The sequence below is a fragment of the Oryzias melastigma genome, linkage group LG13 (genome assembly GCF_002922805.2).
Source record: "Oryzias melastigma strain HK-1 linkage group LG13, ASM292280v2, whole genome shotgun sequence".
NCBI lineage: Eukaryota > Metazoa > Chordata > Actinopteri > Beloniformes > Adrianichthyidae > Oryzias > Oryzias melastigma.
In genome coordinates this window covers 28019004-28029799 of record NC_050524.1, presented here as the reverse complement: position 1 = coordinate 28029799, position 10796 = coordinate 28019004, and the positions used below count along the sequence as shown (strand labels likewise).

At 37.3% G+C, this 10796-nt stretch overlaps 1 protein-coding gene across 2 annotated transcripts in view; it reads right to left on the bottom strand.

Annotated features, from left to right (window-relative positions):
* Positions 1–10796, bottom strand: part of veph1 (ventricular zone expressed PH domain-containing 1) — a 42877-nt gene that overhangs the window by 17762 nt on the left and 14319 nt on the right. For both annotated transcript variants that reach the window (XM_024277167.2, XM_024277168.2), the window contains exons 6-8: positions 9997–10136; positions 7614–7748; positions 1771–1888 (exon numbers count right to left, since the gene is read on the bottom strand). In XM_024277167.2, the coding sequence (XP_024132935.1) occupies positions 1771–1888; positions 7614–7748; positions 9997–10136 (393 nt within the window). The remainder of the gene's footprint in view (positions 1–1770; positions 1889–7613; positions 7749–9996; positions 10137–10796) is intronic.

Here is a 10796-nt window from a genome sequence, read left to right as displayed (position 1 = left end):
AATTCAGTCACGCCATGATTCAATTCAATTCACAGTTTTAAAGTCACAATTTTGATTTTTTTAGATTTTTTTCCAATTTTTTTTAACACAATAAACTAAATGTATTTTAAGGCCAAGTATGTTTTCTTTTTACCCGTACATCAAACTTTCTGTTTTCCTATTACCAGAAAGGATTCAATACATATAATCAATCATACTGAAATGATCACAAATCCGTTCATACTTGATTCATATTGTGCTCCACTTGACGGACCGCTCCACGCCCGCTCAACACAATCCCCCCCAACCGCTGAACGCACGCTGAATGTCCAACCCGGTTCAACATTTTCATGCATAATCGTAGCAGCTCAGAACAATGACCAATCAGGGACCTGGATTTGGGGGTGGTGCATGGTTAGGGTCCACTTCAAAGCCAAACATTCTGGTTTGTTCCCAGTTGGATTAATGTGACACCCAGACAGACATTAAAGGAACAGAGTCATGAAAACAAAAAAGCCTGGAGCAAAAGATTTTGGGGATTCAAACCGCTTTAACTTTTTGCTCTGAGGTTCTCTCTATTGTAGGTGGTGGAGGAGCACTAATGAACATATAAAATACAATAGAAGAAGAATCTCCTCCCTGCTGATACCTGTGTGACCACGCTGCTGCGGTGTGGATACCACCTGTTGAGTAAACCCGACTAGAGCGCGTTCTTGAACGCACCACATGCGGCCGATGTGTAAGCACCTTGAACCGGGTTGAACCGGTTCAGTACCGGTACAGTGTGTGCCTGATTTATGCATAGAGCTCAAGATTTAAAGACTTTTCATTGAAAGTGTTCACTTGATTGTGCGGCCGGTGTGTAAACACACACATACACAGGTCTGGAAAGCTGTCAAATCGATTTTTAATTTTCTGCATCGATGAACATGTTGACAAGTTTGAATCTTTTTTTTTCCCCGAAGAATCGTTACATCCTTAGTAATCAATGAGTTTAATGTGCATTAGTCTCCTTAACAGCAAAAGTGGCCAGTTCATAAAACGGGCTTTATGTAGACAGATGAGAAACCAATGAGCCATGGACAAATATGAAGCAACGATGAGACCCAGAAACTCATTCAAGTGTGGTTGGATGAGCGTGGTACCATCATAGCCCCCATCATGTCAGTAACCACCTTCCAGCAGACCTCAGCTGTTTCAAAGTAGCAGTGAAAAGTGTTCAACCTGATGTTGATGCAGACGCTCAAAACTGGTCAGTGAAAAATAAAGTTTGAATTAGTGAAGGAGGACAAGGAGGACTTCCATTATTCTTTCTCTCATTGCTTTGCCCCGCCCTCGTATTTCTTGGCCAATGACTGAAGAGATCTTTAGTCACATGGTTTTGTTTACAAGCTTTGGTTTGAAACAGAAATGTCAAGTTGAAGGTAGGCTAAATACAGACCAAACGCAAGGTTCAGGACCAAATGAAGCAGACTCGGTCCAAACCAAAGGACTTTTCCAGTCTAAATCCCCCCAAGACAACATTTAAAGTGAATATATATCTTGTTTTGAAAGTTTGAATTGAACAAAATGTAAAAATATTTACGATGAAGTCCCAACAGTCATAATTTATACAGCTAATGACCGTTCGCAAAACCAAAGTTGAGCAGCAGTTTTTTGCTAAAGTTTCTTTACTTTTTTTCAGGGAATATACTACTTTTCATAAAAAAAAACTAAAAATAAACATGAAAATAAGTGTAAGTTCTTTGGTAACTCCTGATCTTCAGAGTGCAGTTATAGCGTCTTGTGTACCTGTGGCCTTCTCAGGGTTGTTGCACATGAAGCAGAGCCAGCTCCTCTGGTCATCGCTGTAACCAAACAGGTCAAAGAATCGCACCTCCTCCAGCTGGATCTGAAGGTTCTCCAGCTCCTGAGGACCAAAGAAAGGAGGAACGTTTCATCTAAATGTGCTACATTCCAATGATGGAGATAAACACGAGCATCATCTATACCTCCTTCATCCTGCTGGAGCTCATCTCAACTTGTTATTTCTACATAACTCATTCTAAGAGCAAAACTAAAAACAAAAGTGAAAACAAAGAGGATTTTTGCCAACTGTAGACAAAAAAGCTCCAAGAAAAAAAAAACTGAAGGGAAGAAGAGGGTGAAAGTTAAAGCATGAGTCAGAAGTTGAGCAAGAACATCCAGGACTTTCCTTGGAGCACAAACCCATCCCCACACGTATGTTCCTCCATGACCACGATGCTGCTGAGCAACAGTCGGAGAGGACAAACACGAGCCTGCAAGAGCTCATCTGTCACTGCACCCAAACCTTCAGCTGCAGCCTTTTCAGGTTACACTAAAACACATGATGCCAAATACAAGCAGCAACAAAGATACAGATGTTTGTTGAAGATGTTCATTTTAATCTTTGTCTTAAGTAGCCAAAAAACACAGTCAAAGAAATCATGTAGACCAGGGGTGTCAAACGCAATCGCACAAGGGGCCAAAATCCAAAACACAACTTAGGTTGTGGGCCGAACAGGATAAACACTTATTGAACACTCTGAAACTACATTTTTAAAACTTTAAAACCATAACTTTTTAACAAAATTGAGAACTAGATATAAAGCATTACTTGCGATAATGCTAGTGTGAATGCTGTAAGCTGAATTTGGCCACTGAAGATGCTAGTGCTGATAGCTGAATATGCAGAAAATGATAGCTAATACAGCTGAAGCTGATAGCTGAAAACGCTGAAGTTATTAGCTGAAAACGCTGAGGTAAGTGGCTGAAAAGGCTGAAGCTGATGGCTAGCTAAAATATTAGGCAGGTTAGCCATAACAGCTAGCAAGTAGCTGAAAAAAATCAGTTAAACTTCAAAACATCCTAAAAAAAACAAAAAAAACAGGCCTAATTTAGCCAAAACAGCTAGCATGTAAATATTAGCTAAACTTCAAAACATCCTAAAAAAGTAAAAAAAAAAGCCTAAATTAGCTAAAACAGCTAGCATGTAGCTGAAATATTAGCTAAACTCCATAATAGCCTAGAAAATCTTAGTAAATGCCAAAATACTCAAAAAGCTAGCATGATGTCAATTTTTTTAAACTTTAAAATATACATTCAGTTTTTATCAGTCAGATACTTTATTGAGACCAGCTGGTGGTGCTCAGGGATACATGTGACTGAGTTGCATCACATAAATATCAACGTGGAACATATATCTACTGTCTGACATCAGTGTTGGCCAGTATTTCTTCCATTCTTTTTTAAAGAGAAGTCTAACGTTTCTGTAACTTTGTAAAAGCAACCTCTTTCTGTTAACTTTTTGCAGCACTTTAGTTCAATCTAGTTCTGGGGATATTTCACCTCTGCTGCTATAAAACCATGAAGTTAAAGCTTTAACCCAAAGATGAGAACGAACAAGTATGTGGGGNNNNTCAGTTTTTATCAGTCAGATACTTTATTGAGACCAGCTGGTGGTGCTCAGGGATACATGTGACTGAGTTGCATCACATAAATATCAACATGGAACATATATCTACTGTCTGACATCAGTGTTGGCCAGTATTTCTTCCATTCTTTGAGAGAGAAGTCTAACATTTCAGTAACTTTGTAAAAGCAACCTCCTTTCTGTTAACTTTTTGCAGCAGTTTAGTTCAATCTAGTTCTGAGGATATTTCACCTCTGCTGCTATAAAACCATGAAGTTAAAGCTTTAACCCAAAGATGAGAATGAACAAGTATGTGGGGAATTTCCAAGAGACTGATTCAGACCCCTCTTTTTAGAGCCTTACTCTAAACTCAATTATGAATTTCTCCATCTGTACCTATTTTCAAATGGTTGGTACTTCTGAATTAGAAATAAATGCTACTCATACGTCACTACCAAATCTGAACCCCTGACTGGTTAAAGTTAACTTTTAGCTTTTAACACGTGTTTTATGGACACACGTTTTGTACATAGAGCCCAATAAAAGAGTTAAAAATGTGTGTGGCGACGGGTGAAGCAAGAGGCATAACAGTCAGGTTTCATGTCAGGAGTACAAACTTGATAAGGACTCCGTGACCATTTAGGGATTTAAAAAAAAAGAAAAATTAACTGGACATACCTGCGTCACACTACTTTCTCCTTAAATGTTAAGTGTTCGCTTCGACCTGTCACCCACAGCATGCCCGTATAAAAAAATGTAGAAATTTTACAAGTTAGAAATAAAGTTAAATCTAAAAGAAATTTTTTTTTATGTCATTTTATATAAAAAAATCATTTATAAATAGCCCTAAAGATTTTGATCTCATAACTTGTTAAAATGACCCAAATATGAACAAGCTTCTGAACAAAACAAACAACAAAATAAAAATAAAATGTGAGCTTTTTAGCAAAAACAAATCAAATAATTCAATTTTCTTTGCTCTGTGTTTTGTTGTTTGGCTGTTTAATTTTTTTACAATAAAATCAAATTATCGTCCATAATTACTAGGCGGGCCGGATCCGGCTCTCGGGCCTTGACTTCAACACGTGTTCTACAATCTCTCTTCCCATTTTTTATCAGCAAATATTCAACCGTAGGATAGTTGTGACAAAGACCTTTCTTTCAAAAACTCAGTTTCTGTCTCGTTCATCTGAAAGTGTGTTTGTGCACAAAACAGAAGTCAGAAAATCTATTTTAAACAGTGAAAGGAAGGAGAAACAATTCCTCCTTCTCCATCTCTAAACATCTTTATCTAATCAGCCTCTGCTGTAAGTCACTTTCCTCTACTCCCCCAACCACGCTTTGTATCAACAGAAACTGTTGGGAAAACAGAGGAGAACAATAGTAGTGGAGTCTGTTTTTGCATATCTATGCCCTCTTTTCCTTCCAGTCTTCATCTATTTATCAATTTCTTTACTTTCTTTAACTGTTTCTTTAACTGAAACCATTTTAAATACAAAGTTTTTAACTTTTCTCCTGCATGTTTTTCCATGTTTCACTGATTCAACCTGAAGAAGATGAAACACAAAACTGTTTACTGACTGTCTTGGGGTTACTTCATTTTCATCTTTTTCAACCCACATCTTTCAAAGTTGACCCCCTTTTTTGGCTCGCACTCACCCTTTTTGTTATCCATCACAAACTGTGGCTCTTGTTGCCCTTACCTCCCTCCACGCCGTTCCTTCTCCCCTCCATCAGCTTTCTATTTTCTCTGTGTCATAAAAGAGCTAAAGTGAATTGTCAGGAGCCAAACATAAATCCGCCTTAAATCACGGAAGCCTCGTAAAACCCCTGCCGTCTCTGTTCAAATGTCCTTTTTGCATCATACATGTCGGACATGTGTTTCTGATTGGCTGAGTGAAGATGTGGCACCGATTGAGAAGTAAAAAAAACTAGATCACACATGGATGAAGACAGAAAGGCTGTGACCTTCTTCTTTATTTTTCTGTAGAACTCCATCTTCTTTTTGCTGTGTGTTTGTGTTCATTTTTGGCACTCACTGTCGTTAAAGTACACACATTAAACGTCTATCATTGCCTTTCTTAACAGGTCTGCTGACCCACTTTGGTACAAAAAAGGTAAACACTGTCAGTAAAATGCATAAGTGTTTCTTTCCAGCTATGAGCAAAGCCCAGATGCTAAATACAGCTCAACTGTTTTACTGAAAATACAGTTTTTCTAAAGAAAAAGGAAAAAAAGGGATTTATGAGGCTATTAAAAGCTAATTTTGCGGGATTCATGTTTGGGTTTTGGTTCAAGCTCTCAGTAGTGTTCATGCTCATCTGATACATCTCAAAGTGAGTTTTAAGATAACAGCTAAAAAGGCATTTGAGGTACAGAAAACACTGATGAGAAGACTGTACATCTGCTGCATTTACACACAATCTGAGACAAATGTTTTAATCTCTATTGAATCATTTGCAGGAAAACTAATGCCTGTCAGTTGTTAGAAGATCTGCTGTTTAGTTAACAGTTAAAAGTTCACTTTAGCCAAGAGGCCACGCCCCCATGTAAACCTCACTTCAATTTCAAAAATAAAAAACATAAACTTATAAGGTTTGCAAACATTTCAGCAAAGTTCTGACAGTGTTTTATTACGTCTGCTGTAAAGTTAAACCGTTTGACCTTGGAGTGATTTGCAAACATCAGTTCCCCTTAAATCGATTCGTTCTGAATCAGCCTTAAACATGAGATGGAAGTGTTGCTGCTCGATACTCTTTCAGTTTTGACTTCAGCAGTCAAACACATCGGCAGACCATTGGCATGACAAACACAGCCCTGCACAGGATGCTTCTAGTTCTAATCTGTCCCTGACAGTTGCTTCCTATTTCTCAGATGGAAACTACGGTGGCCCTGAAGTCCAAATCACACCAACAAATCCCTCAATGCAAAAACATATTAACAATCACATTAAAAAAGCAAAACAAATAATAAAAAAAAATTACATTTTAGATATCAAAATTAAATTCCAGAAACCAAAACCCAGTTCCCTCGCAAAAAAGAAACAAAATCAAAACTAGATGGAATTGCCTGCAACAACTGCCTGTGAATGCTAGAAGCTGAATGTGGTTACTGAAGTGCTAGAGCTAATAGCTAGAAATGCTGAAACTGATTGCTAAAATGCTGAAGTCAAAAGCTTGATAAAATTATAGCTAAATGTTAAGTTAGCCAAAGAAAAACTGGAAAAAATTCAAATTTTGCCTAAACAGCTAGCATAATGCAAAACTATTATCTAAACTTCAAATTAGCCTAAAAAACAGGAAAATATGTCTAAATTAGCCAAAAACAGCTAGAAGTTGCTGAACATTTTAAAGTTTGAATGATGTCTTTAGCTGAAAGTATGCAGACGCTCACAAGTTTCAAAGTTTGCAGCAATGAAAGCGAAATGTTAAAAAAGAGCCAGTAGGAAACCAGATTAGGCAGGTACCATGGGAAATCAATAATTGGAAGATAATGTTTGAGTTTTTTCTAATGCGTCTTCAATGTCCACTAATACATTCAATAAAAGTTTTATGATTAATGTGAAGATTATCCAGTATTGATTCATGCAAAAAAGAAAAAAAATCAGTTGTTTCAATCAGCAACATTTCATTTTGATTTTACAATATATATATATATATATATATATATTTTTTTTTTTAAATGAAAACCATAGGTACTATACGAAATTTTTCATTTTTTCGTAATGATTTGACTTCTGGAATTTTGCTTTGATTTTTAAATGTAATGTTGTGTTTTATTATTTGTTTTGTTAGTTGCAGTTGTAATCTTTAATATGTATTGGTGTTGAGAGAGTTGTTGGTGTGATTTGTCCTTCAGGGCCACCGTAGAAAACAGATGTGATGACTGCACGAGTATTGAGTATAAATAGGTTTTGCTGATTTTTTTGGGCTGTTCGAGAGCTGCAGAAACATGACAGTGAGGACTGTCAGTGAGAAGAATCTGCTAATGTATGGAGAGATTTCAAAAACTTCTTCCCTGAACTTATTTGTAGTTTGTCACTAACTTCATGGCGGCTCAGTGACTAACAAACAGTCCTCCACCTATGGATGCAGACAAACTCAGACATGGAAAAACACACAATACACTTCCTTTTTTTACTCTTTTCTCTGACTCATGCAGTGACTTAATTCTCTTTGCTGGAGACAGATGGCCTTCTCATGAGAACTAAAAAACCCTGTACCTTCCTGTGAGGGGCGCTGTGCTGGGTCATGGCCATGGAGAAGCTGTGGGACCCCTTAAGCTGCGTCTTCTCCCACAGAGCGGCCAGTTGTTGAATGGATTCGTCTCTAGTGCGCAGAGGGACGCTGGACTTACTCTGATCGAGAGAGAAACAAAGATTAAAAAAGAAGCATGAAAATAGGTGTTCTCAGTGGGTTAAAGTCAACGTCGTCTGCACATTTGCATGCAGGTCCGAGTGCATGCGCAGTCATGTGGAGGACAGATGGTTCGGGCTCTGCCAGTGGCAGGTAAACTGAGAAAAGTGTCCTGGCCAAAATATTTATGCTGGAAAAAGACTCCCATCATGCACTATTTGACTGAACGTAATCACCTCCAGGTGTGGGTGTGTAAGCTCATCTTAAAGCACATTTTAACCCAATTCACTCTTTCAAGGAGATCCGCTGCTTTAGATTTGGACTGTTTGTCCCACCAGAATCAAAACACAGAAAGAGTGAAAAAGACAGATTCACACAGAATCATCTTCTGTTTCCAGCATAGATAAGAGGAGACGTGAGCTCCAAAACTCTGATAACCTCTTTTTTGGCTTCTCTCTTTTAATTTAAAATACATTTCTTTATAAATTTGGCCAACAATGAATAGAATAAACTGCTTTAGGAAAACACAAGGGAGACACCTTTACCAAAAACAAATATATTCAAGTTAGTGTACTTTTATAAAACTGAAGTCAAGATAGTTACTTTTTTGATACTTATTAGAGACCAACTTTACAAGTTCATGTTTACAAGTTCATAAGGTCATGCTAAGTATACTTACAATTAAACTACAAGTCTAAATATATTTAGTAAATATATTTGTCACTGCCCTTAAACATTTTCTTACACAGCATTAGAAGTAAAGTAGATGTATTGTTGGGATTTTCCCAATATACTAAAAATGTATTTTATACAGTAGTCAGTAGATGTTTATTACTTGTAAACTAAAAGCGAACCTTAAAAGCTAAATTAAATATACTTAAAATTGTACTTTCATAAACTTAAAGTTTATTGCCAGTAACGTAATAGTGTTCCAGAATGGTTACTTTAAGTTTATTTTTAAGCATACTTTTTATAAACTAAAAGTAGGCAAATTTAGTATACTTGTTACCGACACCAGGCGTGGCGTCCAAGCAACAAAATAGATTTTCTGTTGAAAACAGAAGAAAATGGCAACAGCAATGAACACACGATGCTTCTCTCTTGTCGTCCAGATTGCGTCTCTTTATTGACAGTCAGTCAAAATAAATCGTATTCATATGTGCAAAGTTTTCTTTAAATCTTCTCAAAAGTTCAATCCTCAAAGCAATAAATGTTTGTCAGTCCAACATTGCATGACATCTTTCCATTTTCCAAGTGTAATCTTTTCTGTTCTTCACATCCAAACATGTACAAATGTACCTTTTCAGACAACCTTATATGTCTATCAGTTTATGATTCACAATTTCAGAAATATCATTCTGAATTTAACAACCTTAACATGTTGATTAACTTTAGTCTGGACACCTTAAATCAACTTCAATACAATGTTTTCATTATGTGAACTCAATAAACTTACTAATCATAAACTAAAACAGCATAAAATAATTTCAATCCAGTGTTGAACGTTTTGCCTGCAAGGTCTTACACAGGGCACACTCATAGAAAAACGCGATGCCTGCTAGGCAGTGCTCAGGGAAAAGACGCGCCAAAATCACAGCGTAACACAGCAGCGGTTTAACTAGACGTCTTTCAAGTTGCCGCTCCGCTTCATAAAGTGTTTTACATTTAACTTTTCTACACCAAAAATACTCAAATAATATTTACACAACATTTCTCAGATCAAGAGGAAAAGATAACAAATTTCAGGTACACCAACCTGTTGAAAACAGAAGAAAATGGCAACAGCAATGAACACACGATGCTTCTCTCTTGTCGTCCAGATTGCGTCTGAGGTGCTCATGCAAAAACCCACCGTCGGAAACAACCCAGCACACAACTGTCCGCATCACTTTGGTTCCTTCCGTTCTGCATTCATTGAAGTCCAAAATTGAACATAAAATAAAATTGTGCTTTTCACATTTAATTAAAAAATATATCATTTTAAATAATTTAATTTAAGTTAAGCATTTTAAACCAATAGTCTTATTTTTTGTGTTTACCACATACTTGTTACTAAACTGCGAATATACTCTTTAATTGTACTTGGTACCTTGGAGAAATAGACTTTTCTTTGCTTAAGTATACTGTAAAACATTTACTTGAAGTAGTTCTGCTAAGGGCAGTTTGCTGAAAAAGGGCAATAAAAATGTTTCATTCTCACTGATTTCAGAATCACAGCGTTAAGCTGCACTGTGTGTGACTGCTGCGTACCTGCAGATGCAGCAGCATGATGTGGATCCACAGGTGGGGCTGTCGGCTGGTCAGGTTGAAGCTGGATTTGGCGTAGAGGCAGTAGTGGCCCTTCAGGGGGCAGGAGAAGGATAGCTTTGCCATGCAGCCTCGACTGGAATCTGTTGAGAAAAACAAATGAGATATAAAAACATTGAGCACAAACTAATGATTAGTCACAGGCCCCCGTATAGGTGCTGCGGGTATTGGGTAATGAAGATCAGACTTGAAGACTTGATTTGATACCACATCTTCATCTGCTGTTTGGATCAAATCAAGTCTTCAAGTCTGATCTTCATCCAACCGAGACCACCTTTGACCTCTTAGGAAGCCCTTCTCGGACCTGATTAATGGGGAGCACATTTATGGGCTGAGAAGTGGAACGTGTACTTTACTCCTTCAGGAGCTCCTCACTCCAGAAGAAACAAGCGCTGTCGGTGTGTGCACGTACTCCAGAGAGGAGAGTGGGTGTTCAATCAAAAGCATAATAAAACCGTAAGAAATTCATTCCAAACTCGGGCTTTCAACTCACAACAGTTGAGGCTGTGGGTGTGAAAAGGACATCACAAATTTTATATAAATTGAGTACAGAACCTTGCATCGAGTTTTAATATTGTTGTGCTGGGAAAAACTTTTCTAGATAACTACAGGTAAAATATTGTGTTTTAGTTGTTTACATCACTAAAAGCTTAAAAATAGATGATGATGAATGAATGAATTAATGATGATTTTTGTCATTTTTAGCCAAAATTATGAAAAAAACAGTGTCGTTTTGTAGGACA